The sequence below is a fragment of the Oncorhynchus nerka genome, linkage group LG28 (assembly GCF_034236695.1).
Source record: "Oncorhynchus nerka isolate Pitt River linkage group LG28, Oner_Uvic_2.0, whole genome shotgun sequence".
NCBI classification, from domain to species: Eukaryota; Metazoa; Chordata; class Actinopteri; order Salmoniformes; family Salmonidae; genus Oncorhynchus; species Oncorhynchus nerka.
In genome coordinates this window covers 51,273,292-51,294,587 of record NC_088423.1, presented here as the reverse complement: position 1 = coordinate 51,294,587, position 21,296 = coordinate 51,273,292, and the positions used below count along the sequence as shown (strand labels likewise).

The following is a 21,296-nucleotide window of genomic DNA, read 5'->3' as shown; positions in this document are numbered from 1 at the left end:
GTTCCTTCAAATTACTCCCCACTAGACAAACAGTTCAACAATATCTTAAATGTAAAATGAAAAAAAAAAATCCACATCTTGAGCACTGACCCACGATTGGAAAAGACATTTAAAAAACCCTCCCGGGTAGTCTTCGGACGAGTCTCAAAAAAAAAAAAAAAAAATCAGCCAAATGGTAGTGAGGTCTGATCTTCCACCGTGTGTCACGTAGTACTTTCCTAGACAATGTGCTGGATGGTAATTAAAGATGTGGCCGATGTATCCCGTGTAATTTCACTAACAAATGCACAATTTTCAATCACCTCATTAAGATTAACGGTATCATTACCTGTTCTACTAATGTGGTATACCTGAGAAAGTGTATTTGTGGTCTATGCTATGTAGAAAAAAACAAAACGATCTCTGAAAACAAGGATAGCAGAACACAGGAGTAATATCAGGACCCTTGATCAGAGAAACACAGTGGCTGCGCATTTCACCGAGGCTCGTCACTATCAAAACAAAGTCTCACACTCCCAGTAATTTATTGGGTAAAAAAAAAACACCAATGTTTTGGCATCACTGTGCCTTCTTCAGGGTAATGTCATGAATGTTTGAACCAGGTTATATAGACAAACAAATGCACAACGTTCAATTACCCCATCACAGACAAGGCCATTGAGATGAAGGGTATCATTACGTGTTCTACAAATGTGGTATATCTGATAAAAGTGTATTCGTGGTGTATGGTATGTAGGGAAAAATGAAATGTTCTCTGAAAACAAGGATAGCAGAACACAGGAATAATATTAGATCTCTTGATCAGAGAAACCCCGTGGCTGTGCATTTCATGGAGGTTCGTCACAACATCAGATCTCTGAGATACATTGGTATTGAACATGTTAAGGTTACTAGGAGCAGGGGAGATACTGAATCTATTACCGAGAAGAGAATTGTATTGGATTCACCGTTTGCCCACCATGTCTCCTAAAGGTTTGAACCAAGAGTTTGATAACAGACCATTTCTTACATGAATATGCTACGTTCAATTCGTCTTGCCATCCAGGTCTCCACTTGGTCATTTTGTACATTTGATTTTCTGTAACTACTACATGTGCCCATCTCATTGATATCAAATTATTAGAGGTAGGCAAGTTTTTTTTTTTTTTAAATAGGTAATTGTAATTACATCTACGGCCACTGCACGACCTGCGCGTAATGGTCATATGGTTGGGTATTCCAACAGTTTCCAAATCTTTTTACTGTTACCCATGTTTTAATTTGTATGCATTTAATCCTTTATGACCACGAGTACCTCTGGGATTAATTATATGATTGACTATGCGCAAAAGTTAATTGAATTGTTTCCACACCCACCATGCGTCATGTGAGGTGATTGTGTATATTTTGGGATGTGAGCACTCAGTCTGTCTGACTGGATGAAGATCTGTTTTGGATCGAAACATTGTGAATAATGCTGCGAATTGGGCGCTTTAACAGGGTGCAGGCTTTCCTGTTCTTTACACATATTCTTTATTAGCCCAGCCCCTACGTTGTTAAGGGTGTGCGTATGACCACAAACTTTTCTAAAAGACAGATAATTCCCCCAAGTTCCATCAAAATATTGCGAGGGTTAGCTAGACTCAATAGTGGCCATGTTGTTTTAGGTACTAGTCTGGAAAATATTGCGCCGAGAGACCTTTGTTCATAGATGTTTCATGCAGATCGCTCATTTGGTGTCAGATGAGTAGCATTAAGTGTTTTTTTTTATCACGGCAGACGCTTCATTCACACAAGTTTCGTCAAAATCGGGCCAGTGCTGTCTGAGATATCGCGTGTGACTAACGTATGAACGTACGGAGACAGATCAATAGTCCCATCCCTGATTTCATCGTGGGGGACAATTAATACAACCAGACCAAAACCCCTCAATGGTTTGAGCAACTATTCTATATATTTTTGTACAATAGGTGCTTTCACTTTCGACATATTTGAAGAATTCTCCTCACGATAGCTAAAAACAATGGCTTGTGCTTCAGAACATATCTGAAAAAAGGTGAGTAGGTAGATAAAAGGTGGGCAGGATAAGGCAAATGTTGAGTGATGTAGTGGGTGGACCAGAGGTGAGGCAGGCTGGTAACCAGGGCCGTGTTCATTAGTCACCGACCTGAAGAAAATGGGACTACTTGAGCTTATCCAGTAAACGCTCCTTTTCATTTTCCGTTGCAAAACGTTTCACAACGCTTACCATTATGTTCCCTAATGAACATGACCCAGGTGTGTGTCCAGGCCACAGCCAGCCTACTCCTGACTCAGTGGGCCTTGCCGTTGCCATTCATATGGGTCTTCTGAGGCTGAGACGACTTGGGCTCCTCTGTGCTGTAGAGGCAGTCCAAGAAGCCTCGGGAGATCTCGGTCACCATGGATCTGTCAGGGATGGACTGGGCCATGCCATAGATTGCTCCCTAGAACATGAACACATGAATGTAGAGCCATTTATCCAATTTATACGACATAAAATGAATGGATTAATATGGTGCACTGCTGTGTAGTGTATTCCAGGTAACGGAGTCAGCATTAACAATCACCATTCCAGTGGTCTTCTCATTGGGGTTTTTCAAAATGAGAGCCACCTGCTCTTTGATGTCACTGATTAACTGTTTGGCCACACCTTCATGTGTGTGCAGTACAGTACAACAGATATGGATGCTGTGATGGGAAAGAGAATTTTGTTTAAAAACACAAAAGTACTTAAAAAAAAAAATCAACATGGTGATGTCTTTGCTTGCTGGTATTACTTCAAAATAAAGTGCATAGTCAATATTCTATGAAATGTATACATTATAACTGATAAGTATGACTGAATTTCAAAGATGAGAAAAAGGCGAGGAAAACATACCTGGATGGATACTGTAGCATGTTGAGATTCCAACCCTTTGAAGTCAGTGCGTTGGATAAACGAAAAATGTCGAAGACGTCAGAGCCTATTGCCACCACGGACACTTCAGGGTCTCCAAACACAAACACCCCATTTATCTTTCGGATTCTGTCCGGAAATAAACAAAAACATGTTTATCTCATCCAAAAATAGTGAGATCACAATGTGCTTGCCAAGAGCTCTTATAAACAGTCAAATTTAACAACCTTTTTATATATATAGGTTGACAGACGGTTTAGGAATCAACACAAAGAATATCAACACAGGTAGCCTAGCAGTTAAGAGTGTTGGGCCAGCAAACTGAAAGGTCCCCATTTCAAATCCCTGCCCAACTAGGCGAAGAAAAAAAAAATCTGTCAATGTGCCCTTGTGCAAGGCAATTAACCCTAATTGCTCCTGTAAAATCGCTCTGGATTAGAGCGTCTGCTAAATTACTAAAATGTTAATATCTTGATGAGAAAAACTACCATAATGTTTCAGATTGTACCTATAATAGTCTCGCTTTACCATACATCCAAGTCTTGTTCAGTGAGAAAGCCAGAAATCAAGGTTCTGCCGATAAAGACTGCAGTAAAAGATGGGTCTCTTACTCTGTCTTGATGGTACGTGCAGTGTCAATTATCTTCTTGGTGGCCTTTATGTAGCCATCCTCTCCCATGTGCATCATGGTAGCCCAGCACGCTGCGATGATACCGCCTGGCCGAGATCCTGCCACTGATGGGGACGCATAGATGCCCCCTTGCCAGTCTGGAGCCACAAAGTACTGGTAGTGCCTGTACTTCTTGTCACTATACAGGATCACTGATGAACCTTTAGGGGCGTAGCCATACTGGAGAGTAGAGGTAGATCAAAAAAACTATTCTTAGTCAACACCATAACTGGTTAAACGACAAGTCTATGGAACAATGAGCCTCTTATGATCGAAAATCAAGAGGGACAAAATGTTTGGTAAGACAGCCTGGGATCCACACCCTCTTACCTTGTGTGTGTCTGCAGATATACTGGTCACACCCTTTACCCTGAAGTCAAAGGGAGCCAGTGGATAATTGGCTTTGGCCATGAACACGATGAGAAACCCTCCCAAACAAGCATCCACATGCAGAGGGATGTTGTACTTTAAAGCCAGCTGAAAAACACCATGTGGGATGGATTAGGTAATTTCATGTAAAGTACTATGCCACAACAATGTTATTACAGTGTTACTACAGTACTCAGGTATACAAGCAACTTAATGTTAAAGATTCAATGCACACATTTTTGGTTCAATATCAAATCATTTCTGGGTAACATTAAATACCTTACTGTGATTCTTTTCAAGAAAAATTGTTACAATTTTTGTTACAATCTTTTTTTTTTTTTTTTAGCAAAGAGTAATTTCTCAAGCGATAATTTTGCTACAACTATGTGGGAGTAGTCTGAGTGGGAAGTGGAAAACTGAAAATTTGCTGTTATCGGCAGAGAGGTTGGGAACTTAACTAATTTACCATATGGGGATGTTGCCATGAAAGGCCAAAACTCCCTCCCACCAAAATAGGCTGAAATTTCAGGCGGCCTTTTCAAAACAGCCTCGACACAAAAAGGCCCTTGTCATTATTTTCACAATTTCACAGTATTATTCCGACCTCCTAGTGTGAAAATATATATATACAAACACAGGAACATTACTGCACTGGACCTTTAAGCATTACCAAAATAAAGAAACTTTACTTACCATGACTTTCCTTTTACAAGTACATAACAATGAGACAATTTACCTTTCCTACTTCCTCAATAGGATCAATGATTCCATGCGGGAACTGGGGTGCGGAACATACAAGCATGGCTGTGTTCTTGCTGATAGCTCTCCTCATCGCCTATACAAAACAAGTTGGAGTTACAAGGAGTTGAAGGTGTCACAATATTGCTTTAAGACAAATTATTATGGTGATGATAAGTCTCATCTACACTCACTAAGAACGAGTAATTCTAGTTGTTGCCACCATGTTTTTTGTAACTACTGCGGTCATGTCTGAAATGTTCATCTTGAACAGTCCAAACTGAGGATGTGATCCCCAGTCAGTAACAGAGGTGCCATATACATCACACCATACTCTCGTTACCTAGAGTAGGCTGGGGTCTAGGCTACAGTTCAATTGGGAATTTGTACACCAACAAACTTACATTTACTCTGACCTTTTCAGCGCATGTTGAGCACTGATTGAATTTATTCTTTAGAATAACCATTTGTACAGTAACTAATAAATATACACACCTTAACATCCACTTTCATTGTATTCTTGTCCAGGGGGATGTGAACAAGCTTCATTCCAAAGTAGTTTGCTGCTTTGTCAAAGGCAGCATGGACACTGATTGGTGCAATGCTGCAAAATTAGGGGAGGAAATACAACACAAATGATTCCCAGTACTATATAAAATGTATTTCACAGGTGATATGACCATTTATGAGACAGACAACATCTCAACAATGCAAATCAAGCTTGTTCTGAGGTCATCTAGTGTGCCAGTTCAAAGAAAAAGAATCTGGAGGCTACATTGACAGTGAACTTACATTTCAGGATGTTTCACACCGCGCTCATAGGCCATGTCTCTGTACGCCTTGCATGCCATCAATATGCTTTCAGTTCCCCCAGAGGTGACCTGAACAAAGTAGAAACAACAAGGAACCATCAGTGTTCAGAATGTGCCAGTGCATAGGTTTTGATTATTCTCTCAAGTAGAATATTTCCCAAGCCCTGTGTCAGTGAGTCTTGTGGGAGTAATGAAGGTAAACTCACTGTGCCACAAGTGTTGGGCCCACCGTGGAAGAGGGTACACGTCATTCTTACAACCTCTGCCTCCATCTTCCTCACACCAGGAAAGATGTCTGGGTGAAGTGGGTTGCTCCATGCAAAGTCTCCATACACCTAGCGACAAGAGGAAGAATATCAAAGGGAATCAGTAAGATATGGGATTTGTTATACAAACAACAAGGCATATTCTGACTGTAGTATGAGCTCTAAATTCCACGTATTTCGGGGAAAACGTATTACTCAGAATACTACACACAGAAGTTTAACGAGACAAAAACGGTTGGTTTGTGGACTAGACATACCTTCACCAAAAGTTTGGTAAGTGTCTGATCTCCCCAATACACTGCACCGGACACTCGTCCATTCTCCCAATCCACTTCATCTATGAAGAGCAGACAACAGCAATGCCTCAGGAAACAATTATATACTGTAACTCAACTACAAATTTAAAAAATAAAATATGCTAAAAACACCCTGGCACACATGTCACATATTCTAGGATAAAAGTAGTCAATACAAAAAGGCACTGTAGGTCATTGGCTCCATAATATTGTCATTAAATTGCATTATGGCTCCACAGAAGAAGAAAAAAAAGCAGTCTAGAACTTGCCAAAGCAACTTATTAATTAACCATCCAAACTCTTTATCCGAGTAAAGTACATGTGGTATAACAAAAATGTTTTAATGACAGGCCTGAAAAATGTTGACAAAACACGCTATAGACAAGGTGGGATCTATTAGTCTGTAAAATGCATTATGCGAAAAATGTAGGTGAAAATGCTTTTATGCGCATATATTGATATAATAACCATCATATCGAAGTAAACTTGGATTCACATTATGACATGTTGTGTGGTCCTCCCACTACCACTCGTTGGGAAAGCATGCAGTTTATTAGGCTACAGACATAATAATGTGATCATTTAGGCTATATGTGCGCTCTAGCCAACAGCGTGAACAATACCAGAATGGGCACACTTGCTATATTACACAACAATTGTGAGAAAACCATCAGTAGAGTTGAAAATGCAATGGAAATCCATTTTTCATTAAAAAACTAAATTTATTTGGTACATGGGACTATAACCGCAAAAGGTATTTTTAAGTGCACTATGTCATCACACACAGCCTTTTATCTGCAAACAGGGAATTTGATGGAAACATCTCTGGTGGGAAAAGATTGTTGAATTATTGCATGAAAATATGTCACCAATTGGATGGAAACTTCATTTTCTTCATTTTCTAGGATCTAGTCAATACAAAACATATTAGGGCAGTAGGGCACTGTAGGTCATCGGCCCCATTTTACTACAAAGAAACAAAGCACTCCAGAACATGCCCTGGGATAACCCTCAGCCACTTACTCAGTGTTTCGTACTCGCTGATCCTGTCTAGAACTTCAGCTTGCGTTAGCCCTTGTTCAGGCAGCTGTTTGGTGTAGTTCATGCCCTCCTTCAGTGTGCAAAGACTGACAGACATGTCATCCAGGGCCTTGTTCAGCTGGGTCTGGATCTGTCACAAAGACACACTGAGTCAGTCGCATTACACACATCACTGCTCAGACAACACAAACCATTTCCTAGAAGCAGTGACCCATTATGGCATTGAGAATGTCTAGGCTACAACACTCTGGAATTGACAACTTATCTAAAATATGGAAAAATCAATGAAAGCAATCAAAACTGGCTTGTTTGTTTTTGTGAAAGTAGAGGTGATAGCAGTGTTGTGTTCGAGACCAACTAAAGCAAGACCAGTTCCAGACCAAGATCGGTGTAAATCAAGACCAAGACCGGAGGGGTAGGCGAGACAGAGTCAAGACCGGGAGGGGGGCAAGGGTTCAGAGACCAGAAAAAGTATAATTCAAGACCATGATTGTAATTGTCAAAGCAACACCATAATAGTCTAAAATGTCCAGTATTCCTGTGTTCAAAATTCAGAATGGTGAAGACATTCAGAATGGTGAAGACATTCAGAATGGTGAAAAAAAATATATGTTGAAGGACAAGGACATTCCTCTGTTTTTGTATTGGAGCTCGCTTGCCGTTAGTCATATCTTTGAAAATAACTTGTGTGAAACACTGTTGCATTTAAACTTTAGGTCACTGTGTGCTAAACATGAAATATTTTTTTGCTATGGGAAGTAATAGTTGCACATTTAGATTAGGAAACGTTTAGCCTAATGGTTGTGTGTTTTGTATTCTTATGATTGGGACCCACTGGCTTATTATGTCCGAGTGAATGGACAGTTTATCATTTAACATCATGCTGTGTGTGACTGCTGTCTTTCCATCAGCCCTATGCAGGGTAGTGGTGCCTGGAGAAGTAGGTATATTCAAATTGTACATTAAAAAAAATCCCAAACGGACTGCCCAGCGAAGGAAAGGCACCCTGTGTGTTTTCCAGTTTTTTTTCCAGTTTTTTTTTACAAATTCGTTTTCACATATTTTTTTTCAGAGTTGCACTCTCAAAACCCCACCTTTTTTATGTGACATCCACAACAATTCTTAAACCACATCAAGAGACTATTTTTCGAGGACTGGGAAAATAATAAAGTAGTCTTTTTTTTGCTCAAGCCTACACCCCTGATGCAAACAGGACATGATGACTGAATTGCGCAACACAAATAGCCCACTAACCAAGACTACTGATCAAACTTTCTCAATACCTGGTTTGCATATCCATTGTTGCCTTAGTTAACATTTAGTGGTAGATATCATGAATTGAAACGTTTTTCCTACCTACCGGCTACCAAAATCATTCTTCTGTGAGCTGCTCCATGCTAAAACCAGTGCGCTCTCTGCCTGCAGATTATATTCTGTTGAAACAAGGCTGAGTGCGGCACGCATGTGAATATATTTCATTTGCTGTGCGATTGTGTAGGCTACTTTGCACATGATTTCTCGATTGTACTACATAATTGATAAATCGTATACTTCCACTACACCACTTTGAAACGTATCAATGGGGATTAAGGAGTATACGCAATGCCCGTAAAAAAAGTGGGTATACGGCGACTGTAGGTATTCATGTTTAAAGAAAGGAGTGAATACATTTGACCTGGCAAAAAAGTTTCTTTATTATCGTTTTTATTTAACCTTTATTTGACCTGACTAGGCAAGTCAGTTAAGAATAAATTATTATTTACAATTTCGGATTACACGCATTTATGCGTTTACTGAATGGAATCTGATAATTATGAGTTTTTTTAATTTTTAACTCCGCTGGTCTTGGGAAGAAATAGTCCTCACTGCCCGAGACAGAGTCAAGGCCGAGTACAAATGTATCCGACACAAGACCAAGACACTCAAAATGTGGTCTCGAGTACTACAACACTGGGTGATAGCATACCAGGAAGATCTGGGCTAGTATTTGTGGCAAGAGAGCATTTAAAATAAGATATGCAAAATCAGTTATGTGAATATACCCATTTGATTAAAGTGTAGCCTATTCACACTCTTCAGTTGAATCCAAATACAGTTTAGTCATTCCGTTAGGTTAGACAGTAATGACCAATAGTAACCCAGCATTATCACAAATCCATGATGTAAACCGTGTCAAAGGTCTCACCCCAATGCTGACACTCAGTCATTAGTGAGTGACTCATCCCACACTAGACAAGGAAGAGTACGAGCACATCTGTAGAATAGAGGAACAAAATAACCGCTTGAAACTTACTGCCGCGCCAACAAAGGGTATTTTTCTGATGAGTCGAAAGCACTGCTTCTTGATTCGGGATGTCAGGGCTATTAAGCAACAAAGAAAGAGACGATTGTGTTGAAAGAATGCTAGATGAGCACGGGAGAAAACCACAAGCTGAATTCAATGGGGACTTTTTGATGAATAAAAACAGCTGATTGGAGATGGCAGACAAATCAAAAAGGCCAACAGCTGGCCCACAAGCTAATACTGGAACACCGTTTCTCGACAACAATCCTGCCAAATTAGATTGACAGCCAGTTAATGCAATCAACAACAAAAAAACGAATTGTAATTTCCCCTGATTTGGAATATGAATATCACTAATCTGTGGAATTCTAGAAAACTCACAAAACATCAGTGGGAACACAACATGTCTGACATGGCTATGTCACTTGTAATAGCTGTAAAACACATGTACTGTACAAAGAGAGCCAAACTGAAGTTTGGAGCAAAAAGAAAAATAGCAACTAAAGTTCAAACGTATTTAAAATTGCTGGCCAGCACACCTCTGATTAAACCAAAAACCACTCTCCTTAAAGTGCTTTAACTGATCACAGAGATTGTTTTGTCAGCTGATCTTTGCTCACAATTGTATCAGGAATAAGTATTCAAGGCCATACAGGGATTGTTGAGCCTGCTCTGAATGACATTGCCCTGGATAGCAGGGTTTGAGCCTGCTCTGAGGTTGGGGATTGACAATAAGGGTTGCCCTATTGCCCTGGATCAGTGATCTGAGCAGTTGTACAAGTTGAGCCTGCTCTGAGGTTGGGGATTGACAAGAAGGGTTGCCCTACTGCCCTGGATCAGTGATCTGAGCAGTTGTACAAGTTGAGCCTGCTCTGAGGTTGGGGATTGACAATAAGGGTTGCCCTATTGCCCTGGATCAGTGATCTGAGCAGTTGTACAAGTTGAGCCTGCTCTGAGGTTGGGGATTGACAATAAGGGTTGCCCTATTGCCCTGGATCAGTGATCTGAGCAGTTGTTGCCCTAGGTTGGGGATTGCCCTGGATCAGTGATCTGAGCAGTTGTATCCTGCTCTGAGGTTGTGATCCCTGGATCAGTGATCTGAGTTGTACAAGTTGAGCCTGCTCTGAGGTTGGGGATTGACAAGAAGGGTTGCCCTATTGCCCTGGATCAGTGATCTGAGCAGTTGTACAAGTTGAGCCTGCTCTGAGGTTGGGGATTGACAAGAAGGGTTGCCCTATTGCCCTGGATCAGTGATCTGAGCAGTTGTACAAGTTGAGCCTGCTCTGAGGTTGGGGATTGACAAGAAGGGTTGCCCTATTGCCCTGGATCAGTGATCTGAGCAGTTGTACAAGTTGAGCCTGCTCCCATTGAGCAGGGGATTTTGACTGATAACAACCAAAAAGGAATGAATTCTCAAAATCTGGTTTTTCTGATTCCTCCTCTGTGAGTAGCCAAAAATAGCTACTTCAAACAAGTAACCAGAATCTTCAGGCAACCCCAAAATACTCCTGTGCCTTTCGGACCTTAATGTCAATCCCTGCCATACTTCAAATTCAACTCTGGGGTGTTTTAATGCTGACACCTTTCCCTGCGTCTAAATTCTCTACCAGCCTACACTTGAGCACTTCACCCAACACATGTTCAAGCATTGGATTGACGTAAGCATGAGCTAGAGAGAGTTTATACCATATTATTGTGCCAGTCCTTTTAAATCCATGAGAGGAAGTGAACAAGTGCACACTTAACTCAGACTGGTAAAGAATCATGAAGCAGCATTGTCTGAATAAACCAACAAACAAAACAACTCTCCATAATGTAGAACACAAAAACACCCACGTCACTTTTTATCCATGCATATAATAAACACATGCCTCATTACTGAATCTGAAAACGTACTTTCTTGCTGAAACAGGAAGCCTTTGACCCAGACTGCTCCTAAGGTAGCTATGAGAGTGGCTCCAATGATCTGCCATGGTTCCAACGCCTCACAGTTGGTGTTCACAAGCCGCCTGCCTTCCTCCAGGTAGAGCAACAGCATCTCCTTGTACACCTCCAAGGCACTCTAGAAACAGAGAGAGATTACATTGCAAATTAACAATGGTCTAACAATTGCAGATCCATCTGCACTGCTATGCAACGTGTAAGGATTTCATGGAGGATTCCAAGGACTACACATGCATATAGATAAAACTGCTGAGAAAAGGAAAATATGGTCACGGCAACAAACAAAAAATAGATTTTGTTTTAAAGATCATACAAAAGTAAAGCTTTCATCCTACAGTGTCTTGCTTTGGGTTGAATATTTTCCCCTTATGTGATCAAAATAGTGCGAGACAGAAACATGTCCTCTTATAACCTCTTCCGGGTTGGAGCGAGCAGTCGCAACCGCACTTCGGTCTGCACTTCGGTCTGCAGGTAGTATAACTTTTCATTACATTTCATTATAGTACAACGGTTTGATTTGTCTAATCTTAGCAATTTCTTCTTAGCTAGCTACATAGCCGTCTTTGTATCAAAGATAATTGCGTAATTATCGTATTTCGTCATCCTAACGTATCTGCCCAGCAGCTAGCCAGCTAGCTTAACGCCCACCGTCTACATAGCTAGCGACATAGCCGTCTCTGTATCAAAGATAATTGTGTAGATAATTGTGTAGTCTAGAGCGATTTTCTAGGTTACCTAGCCAGCTATTGTCGTTCTTTTAGCAACGTGAATCAACACTGCTAGCTAGCTAGCCAACTAGCCCCTGAATCAACAACGCAGCCAGCTATTTGTCGTCCTTAACGTAAGAGACACTGCTAGCTAGCCAACAGCTAGCCAACGTCTACCGATTAGAACTCAACAACCCGGTCGCATTCCGCCTCGCTCCACAGGTAGTATCACATTTTCATTTAATTTCATTACAGTACAACGGTTTGATTTGTTTGATCGTAGCTAGCTACATAGCTAGCTACATAGCCGTCTCTGTATCAAAGATAATTGTGTAGTCTAGAGCGATTTTCTAGGTTACCTAGCCAGCTATTGTCTTTCTTTTAACGCAACGTAACGTAATCAACACTGCTAGCTAGCCAGCTAGCCCCGAATCAACAACGCAGCCACTGCCAGCTAGCCTACAAAGTCAACAACGCAGCCACTGCCAGCTAGCCTACTTCAGCAGTACTGTATCATTTTTAATCATTTTAGTCAATAAGATTCTTGCTACGTAAGCTCAACTTTCTGAACATTCGAGACGTGTAGTCCACTTGTCATTCCAATCTCCTTTGCATTAGCGTAGCCTCTTCTGTAGCCTGTCAACTATGTGTCTGTCTATCCCTGTTCTCTCCTCTCTGCACAGACCATACAAACGCTCCACACCGCGTGGCCGCGGCCACCCTAATCTGGTGGTCCCAGCGCGCACGACCCACGTGGAGTTCCAGGTCTCCGGTAGCCTCTGGAACTGCCGATCTGCGGCCAACAAGGCAGAGTTCATCTCAGCCTATGCCTCCCTCCAGTCCCTCGACTTCTTGGCACTGACGGAAACATGGATCACCACAGATAACACTGCTACTCCTACTGCTCTCTCTTCGTCCGCCCACGTGTTCTCGCACACCCCGAGAGCTTCTGGTCAGCGGGGTGGTGGCACCGGGATCCTCATCTCTCCCAAGTGGTCATTCTCTCTTTCTCCCCTTACCCATCTGTCTATCGCCTCCTTTGAATTCCATGCTGTCACAGTTACCAGCCCTTTCAAGCTTAACATCCTTATCATTTATCGCCCTCCAGGTTCCCTCGGAGAGTTCATCAATGAGCTTGATGCCTTGATAAGCTCCTTTCCTGAGGACGGCTCACCTCTCACAGTTCTGGGCGACTTTAACCTCCCCACGTCTACCTTTGACTCATTCCTCTCTGCCTCCTTCTTTCCACTCCTCTCCTCTTTTGACCTCTCCCTCTCACCTTCCCCCCTACTCACAAGGCAGGCAATACGCTCGACCTCATCTTTACTAGATGCTGTTCTTCCACTAACCTCATTGCAACTCCCCTCCAAGTCTCCGACCACTACATTGTATCCTTTTCCCTCTCGCTCTCATCCAACACTTCCCACACTGCCCCTACTCGGATGGTATCGCGCCGTCCCAACCTTCGCTCTCTCTCCCCGCTACTCTCTCCTCTTCCATCCTATCATCTCTTCCCTCTGCTCAAACCTTCTCCAACCTATCTCCTGATTCTGCCTCCTCAACCCTCCTCTCCTCCCTTTCTGCATACTTTGACTCTCTATGTCCCCTATCCTCCAGGCCGGCTCGGTCCTCCCTCCCGCTCCGTGGCTCGACGACTCATTGCGAGCTCACAGAACAGGGCTCCGGGCAGCCGAGCGGAAATGGAGGAAAACTCGCCTCCCTGCGGACCTGGCATCCTTTCACTCCCTCCTCTCTACATTTTCCTCTTCTGTCGCTGCTGATAAAGCCACTTTCTACCACTCTAAATTCCAAGCATCTGCCTCTAACCCTAGGAAGCTCTTTGCCACCTTCTCCTCCCTCCTGAATCCCCTCCCCTCCTCCCTCTCTGCAGATGACTTCGTCAACCATTTTGAAAAGAAGGTCGACGACATCCGATCCTCGTTTGCTAAGTCAAACGACACCGCTGGTTCTGCTCACACTGCCCTACCCTGTGCTCTGACCTCTTTCTCCCCTCTCTCTCCAGATGAAATCTCGCGTCTTGTGACGGCCGGCCGCCCAACAACCTGCCCGCTTGACCCTATCCCCTCCTCTCTTCTCCAGACCATTTCCGGAGACCTTCTCCCTTACCTCACCTCGCTCATCAACTCATCCCTGACCGCTGGCTACGTCCCTTCCGTCTTCAAGAGAGCGAGAGTTGCACCCCTTCTGAAAAAACCTACACTCGATCCCTCCGATGTCAACAACTACAGACCAGTATCCCTTCTTTCTTTTCTCTCCAAAACCCTTGAACGTGCCGTCCTTGGCCAGCTCTCCCGCTATCTCTCTCAGAATGACCTTCTTGATCCAAATCAGTCAGGTTTCAAGACTAGTCATTCAACTGAGACTGCTCTTCTCTGTATCACGGAGGCGCTCCGCACTGCTAAAGCTAACTCTCTCTCCTCTGCTCTCATCCTTCTAGACCTATCGGCTGCCTTCGATACTGTGAACCATCAGATCCTCCTCTCCACCCTCTCCGAGTTGGGCATCTCCGGCGCCGCCCACGCTTGGATTGCGTCCTACCTGACCGGTCGCTCCTACCAGGTGGCGTGGCGAGAATCCGTCTCCCCAGGGCTCTGTTCTAGGCCCTCTCCTATTCTCGCTATACACCAAGTCACTTGGCTCTGTCATAACCTCACATGGTCTCTCCTATCATTGCTATGCAGACGACACACAATTAATCTTCTCCTTTCCCCCTTCTGATGACCAGGTGGCGAACCGCATCTCTGCATGTCTGGCAGACATATCAGTGTGGATGACGGATCACCACCTCAAGCTGAACCTCGGCAAGACGGAGCTGCTCTTCCTCCCGGGGAAGGACTGCCCGTTCCATGATCTCGCCATCACGGTTGACAACTCCACTGTGTCCTCCTCCCAGAGCGCTAAGAACCTTGGCGTGATCCTGGACAACACCCTGTCGTTCTCAACTAACATCAAGGCGGTGGCCCGTTCTTGTAGGTTCATGCTCTACAACATCCGCAGAGTAAGACCCTGCCTCACACAGGAAGCGGCGCAGGTCCTAATCCAGGCACTTGTCATCTCCCGTCTGGATTACTGCAACTCGCTGTTGGCTGGGCTCCCTGCCTGTGCCATTAAACCCCTACAACTCATCCAGAACGCCGCAGCCCGTCTGGTGTTCAACCTTCCCAAGTTCTCTCACGTCACCCCGCTCCTCCGCTCTCTCCACTGGCTTCCAGTTGAAGCTCGCATCCGCTACAAGACCATGGTGCTTGCCTACGGAGCTGTGAAGGGAACGGCACCTCAGTACCTCCAGGCTCTGATCAGGCCCTACACACTAACAAGGGCACTGCGTTCATCCACCTCTGGCCTGCTCGCCTCCCTATCACTGAGGAAGTACAGTTCCCGCTCAGCCCAGTCAAAACTGTTCGCTGCTCTGGCCCCCCAATGGTGGAACAAACTCCCTCACGACGCCAGGACAGCGGAGTCAATCACCACCTTCCGGAGACACCTGAAACCCCACCTCTTTAAGGAATACCTAGGATAGGATAAAGTAATCCTTCTCACCCCCCCCCCCTTAAAAGATTTAGATGCACTATTGTAAAGTGGCTGCTCCACTGGATGTCATAAGGTGAATGCACCAATTTGTAAGTCGCTCTGGATAAGAGCGTCTGCTAAATGACTTAAATGTAAATGTAATGTCCCAACATGGACATCAGAGACACTGACTGTCCCCTGCACATCATAGTCAATTATTCACATGAGTACTCATAGCAGCTTCACATCCCATGCACAAAATGTTAATGGAAGAGTCACAACACACATATTACAATGCAATTTGCCTACCTTGTAATCAATTGACATGTTCACCACACTTTCCATCATATACAGTTCCACACACCATCTGTCAACTAAACATTTGTGAAAGTGGGAATACAATGCCCAACAAGCAATAACAAGTCTACTTCTGATTAGATTTCAATTGCTGTGGAAACGTGACACAATTGCAGTTGTGAAATTTGGTCAGAGAGAGAGAGAGAGAGAGAGAGAGAACACGTGACTAGGACTGACATATAGCTAATATTCCTGAACCAGGACCAGGTGAGGAGGAGGAATAAGAGTCAGCTGACTAAACTCTGCCCCTATCAACCATTCGACATAACATATGTAGCCAATGGATAGGAGAAACCTTTCGTCTCCAAACAAATTATAGTACAGAGAAAGTGCAATAACATGCGACTGCAAAAGTTATCAATCGACTTAAATGCTCATCGCTATCTGTGAACATTGAAAGAAGTGTCACTAATGTATTCCAAATACAAAGCACAACATGAAAGAGAAACACACTGTTTTAGGTGTGGACTATTGACTAACTGCTCGCATCATATTTGCATTTGACAAATAAACAGGAAATAGGCATAATGTCATTAATTTTATGAAGCAGTAAAGATGAGCACATCTATTCTCTCTTCACTTCTCTCTCGATCACTGGTTTTTACAACACTATGCTTGTCTGCTTGATAACAACAAAAAAAAGATTGCATCCATAAAAAGGTTCACATAATCAAATAGAGAAAAGCTTAAGGTCCATAGGACCGTAAGCTTACACAACCACTATTCATAACCACTGGAACTAACATCACATAATGCTTTGGTGGGGATATATAACGTACTGGTGATGCATTCCCATGACATCATGCAAACTAACCATGCTAAACTCAAAAGTATTTGTTTGCAATGCAAACACTGAGGTACTTTGTTTGAAATGTAGGCTTTAATTGACTTCATGACTCATTGCTTAAGTGGAAGCACATCATTCCAGGTCTAGTAAAGTCACAGAAAACAAAATAGCAACAGTATGACATTAACAAAAGGTTTACGTAATAAAGAGTACTGACATTTTACAGACGGAGCCTTTGTGTCTTTGCATAACGACAAACCCAAATTCGACAATGAATGAACCTGAATAGAAGCTTTGCCTTTCAATGACAATTACACCCCCTGACGACAGTTACTCAGTCTACTTGTCTGTGTAACATGCTCTACGACAGGTTTGCCAAGGTTAGACAAGTAGAGCAACGAAAGAACCATACCATGTGACCAGCTATGTTTCAGATGGGCAGCTTATCTGAATGCCTTATCATAAGATTAGGCTTCACTGTCCATCTTAAATAGTGTAAAAAAAAAATGAAAAAAACATTTTGGACTCTGAACACTCAGGACTCTGAAATATGTATGCAAAAGCTGTAGTACCCTTTGAGTTCAGTGCTTCTGTAGTACAGACGACAGAGCTGAGCATCCAGTGCCAAATCTCAGTTTTCATCTTTCATAAACTGGAGAGATTACATTTTGTCATCATGCTTAAGGGCAAAAGGCAAGTCCTGATGCAACAGGTACATGAACCATTCACCACATATATGGAGTGTACGAAACATTAGGAAAACCTGCTCTTTCCTTGACATAGACTTGTGAATCCAGGTGAAAGCTATGATCCCTGATTGATGTGACTTGTTAAATCCACTTCTATCAGTGTAGATGAAGGGGAGACAGGTTAAAGAATAACTTTTAAGCCTTGAGACAATTGAGATATGGATTGGAGTATGTGTGCCATTCAGAGGGTGAATGGGCAAGACAAAAGATTTAAGTGCCTTTGAAAGGGGTATGGTAATAGGTGCCAGGGTTTTTCATGCTCAACCGTTTCTGATCTGAATCAAGAATGGTCCACCACCCACAGGACATCCAGCCAACTTGACACAACTGTGGGAATCATTGGAGTCAACATGGGCGAGCATCCCAGTGGAACGCTTGACACCATTTAGATTCCATGCCCCGATTAATTTAGGCTTTTCCGAGGGCAAAAGGGGGTGCAACTCAATATTAGGAAGGTGTTCCTAATGTTTTGTACACTCAGTGTACATGCTCCAAGTTATCCAACACATTTCTTTCTGACATTTTTCAAATAACCTACTTTGCCTTGTTACAAAACATTTGTTCCGGCCATCTTTGTATTAGGAGAGCAATGCAGTGCTGTAGCCCGGCCTTCACGCCTATTTTGTTCTCCCTATTGTTGCGTAAACACCCATGCCCCTGGTTTCCCAGGCCAGCCGTATTCTGTAAGGAGACCTTTGTTGTGTCCAAAGGGAGGTCATATTTCTCCTGGGAATGTGCTGGGTGTGAGGAGGAGGCTACTGCTATGGAAGACATCAAGGAGAAAATGGTGTGATAACATACACACACTCAGAGTTTATCCTGGATCAAAAAGAGGCTTAGGGGGTGGGCGCAGAAATGTCTGCGGCTGGCCCGTAAGCACGGCTGAACTTAGGATATATTTTTTAGAGGCCCCCCATCTTGGCGGTGTAGAGACATTTTTAAGCCAATTTCTTGCAGATCAATGCATTTTGTCAAGGCTAAATGCTGTTTTTTTGCTCAAACATAATAAAATCAATACTCCTAAATTAATTGTTTTTGGAATTGTTCTCTTCTCCACGACTGTCTAGCTTTTATTTTGGTGATTGTTAGTTCTCAAAAATGATATTATAAAAACATACAGATGCCCATTATCTTTTTAATCTGATTTTAGTCATTTAAATTTACACGTGTTTTTCCACCACCTCACTTTAGTGGTTTTGGCGCATTTCCTTTTCTTTTCATTTAATGCCGACTGGATTCATTGTATGACCGTAATACAGTCGGGGTTTTACCTAGAGTAGAGTACAACACACCACATGAAGAGTGGTTTCTGGGAATTTACAAAACTGAGCAAATCCATGAAATTCAGAATGGGGGGGATTTCTTTGCCTTTAGTGCCTGGGTTTGGAGGCTGCATTCACTATGACCTAGATAATACAGTGCTGTACAAGTGATTTAAATTATTTAAAAAAGCAAAGTTCCATAGCAAAAAAAAAAAAGTGTTGAAGGTACTGATGTCCAAAGACAAACATGTGGCTGCTGATATCTGTATCCACCGTATTACAGTATATAAGCCTATAGCCACATAGTATGTTGGTGCTAAACAGGAAGTCTAATGATAGGCAGTGTAGTACGGTACAGTACAATACAATGAGGCTCAGTGTGGAAATCTCAGTGTAAACCTCCCTTCATTTGTCTTCAATTACTGCAAATGAGATTGCCTGCAAGTTTTGTGGGGCAGAACCTGTCAAGCTACAGCATTAGTGATGGCTATACTCCATAATAAGAACACTGAATTTTATGACAATTTTGCCCCATTTCTATAATGTATTTGGCCAATTATTCACTTGAACAAATGTAATTAACACCCTGCATTATACTGCAAACGCAGGGGTTATAAAATACAAATAAAACCTACAACTAGAAGGCTATGCCTACAAGCATGAATGGTTGTTGAGGCAGTTAAAACCAAATGTTGTTCACAAGAATCAACACCTCTGGAAGATGCTTGAGGTTTCCATATCAGATTCATTTATATTGGTTGTTATGCCACATTATTCTCTCTGAATATATACAAAATAAAAACTACCCTAAAGAAAATTATCCTCACACTTGAAAAAGGTTCAACCTCGAAATAATTATAAAATGCCGGGGGTGTTATTCAACTAGTAAGTCAATAAAAACGTGCTATAGTCACTGTAACAATGCGCGAGCAATGGCAACATTGTAGCGCTCCAGGGCAAGCAATATGATTGTGTAGACAAACTTCTCTCACTCCACTGTTCTAGACACTTTACTAGGCTATAGGTTGCAGCAATACTGTAAACATCATGATTATAATGTAAATCATTTGTCAGCAAGACCTACTGCTCGTATTCTTTTTGACACACGGAGGTAGCAACATGGCTCAAGCTAACGTTAATTGTACATGTATTCAATACCATGTAGGCTACTTAGAGAAAGAACATGCATCTGGGTATATTATTTACTTACCCAATAGTCCATAGTTAGTGTCAAGGCAAGCCTTCAGCAAATTGTTGTCAGCACTTTTTAGTGGTAGCGAAAGTCACTCCAATATCTTTGTATAGCGTGCTTTGTGATCGAGGATCTGATTTACATGGCACTTATATCACAGACAATCGTAACCTAAATTCAGGAAGCGACAAGCAAGCAAGGAAACAACCGTGTCCCGTCTTAAAGGGGAAGTTCACCAATTGGAATATGTAGACTTATTTTCACTCCTTCTGTGATTGTAGTTGATCACTAAAACCGTTTTTTTTTTAAATATTTTGTTTCATTACAGAGAAAATTGGCAGACACATTGTGCTAAGTTATCACTTGCCGTTGACTACAATGCATTATGAAAATATGTCTACCAATGTGTCTACCTCTACATAGCCCTTGATAATAACCCAGTTCCATTTAAACATTTTTTTAAACATTTAACAATTTTTATTTAACCGTTATTTAACTAGGCAAGTCAGTTACGAACAAATTCTTATTTACAATGATGGCCTACCCAGGCCAAACCTGGACGACGCTGGGCTAATTGTGCGCCACCCTTTGGGTGTGCCACCCTACGAACCAGGGACTGTAGTGACGCTTCTTGCACTGAGATGCAGTGCCTTAGACTGCTGCGCCTCTCAGGAACCCATTACACATAACATGCTGACCACACCGTGCGCGAGCGTTGCAAAATAAATGTACACGTACATGTTATTCAATCATTGCACCCACACAGCTCCTGCGTGTCAACGAGCGTATGCGTAGCCAGGCGCTAAAATAGAACTTGATTCTATTTGTGACGCTTGTCCCGCAGCAGGAGCTGTGTGGCTCCCAGCTCCTCAACAGTTTTTAGGAGCCTATACCCACGTGGGTGATTGAAAGATAAACTGAGGTCCACACTTCAGTCGAGTTGGTGGTGGTAATGCACCTTAAAGTTGGTTGCCAACCGCCATATAAAGTCCAAAGAAGAAGAAGAAGCCTGAAGGAGAAGAGAAATAAAAACATACAAAATCATCTGGTCAAAAAGAGTATAGCATTGAATGTAAGGGAAGCCAGCGATCATTTGGCCTCCCTTGATAAAAAAATAAATAATAATAATAGCCAATTAGCATTGAGATCGGCCCTTTCCTAAATTAGCCAAGGATGAAGATAGAGATTTGGACTTTGGGTTTTACTTAATTTACCTTACTCACCAATGGTTATAATGGCGATTCTGATCCTTCCATAAATTCATACATTGTGCCCCTGGCCTGAGAGGGAGGAAGTTTAACATGTAGCTAGATATAGTAGGCTAATATTAACTAGCTGGCCTGGTGCATCATTGCCCATGAAAGGAAGAGGAAGTTGGTGGTTGAAGATATCCCT

The 21,296-nt window shown here is 42.5% G+C and overlaps 1 protein-coding gene across 1 annotated transcript; it reads right to left on the bottom strand.

Annotated features, from left to right (window-relative positions):
- Positions 1 to 507: 507 nt before the first annotated feature.
- Positions 508 to 20,084, bottom strand: LOC115113388 (sphingosine-1-phosphate lyase 1-like). Its single transcript, XM_029640959.2, has 14 exons — positions 19,920 to 20,084; positions 11,269 to 11,434; positions 9,382 to 9,449; positions 7,071 to 7,218; positions 6,009 to 6,088; positions 5,692 to 5,820; positions 5,466 to 5,554; positions 5,169 to 5,277; positions 4,672 to 4,770; positions 3,897 to 4,043; positions 3,508 to 3,746; positions 2,879 to 3,025; positions 2,568 to 2,688; positions 508 to 2,444 (listed from the first exon to the last, which is right to left on the bottom strand). The coding sequence occupies exons 1-14, from the start codon at positions 19,929 to 19,931 to the stop codon at positions 2,292 to 2,294; spliced, it is 1,707 nt and encodes a 568-aa protein (XP_029496819.1). The 5' UTR covers positions 19,932 to 20,084; the 3' UTR covers positions 508 to 2,291.
- Between the last annotated feature and the right edge of the window lie 1,212 nt (positions 20,085 to 21,296).

Excerpts from the sequence above, each read along its gene's own strand:
- LOC115113388 (XM_029640959.2), bottom strand. Across the intron at positions 6,089-7,070 it reads CAGCGAGTACGAAACACTGA|ATGAAGTGGATTGGGAGAAT; the intron begins GTAAGTGGCTGA and ends TGCTCTTCATAG. Across the intron at positions 3,747-3,896 it reads TATCTGCAGACACACACAAG|TATGGCTACGCCCCTAAAGG; the intron begins GTAAGAGGGTGT and ends TCTACTCTCCAG.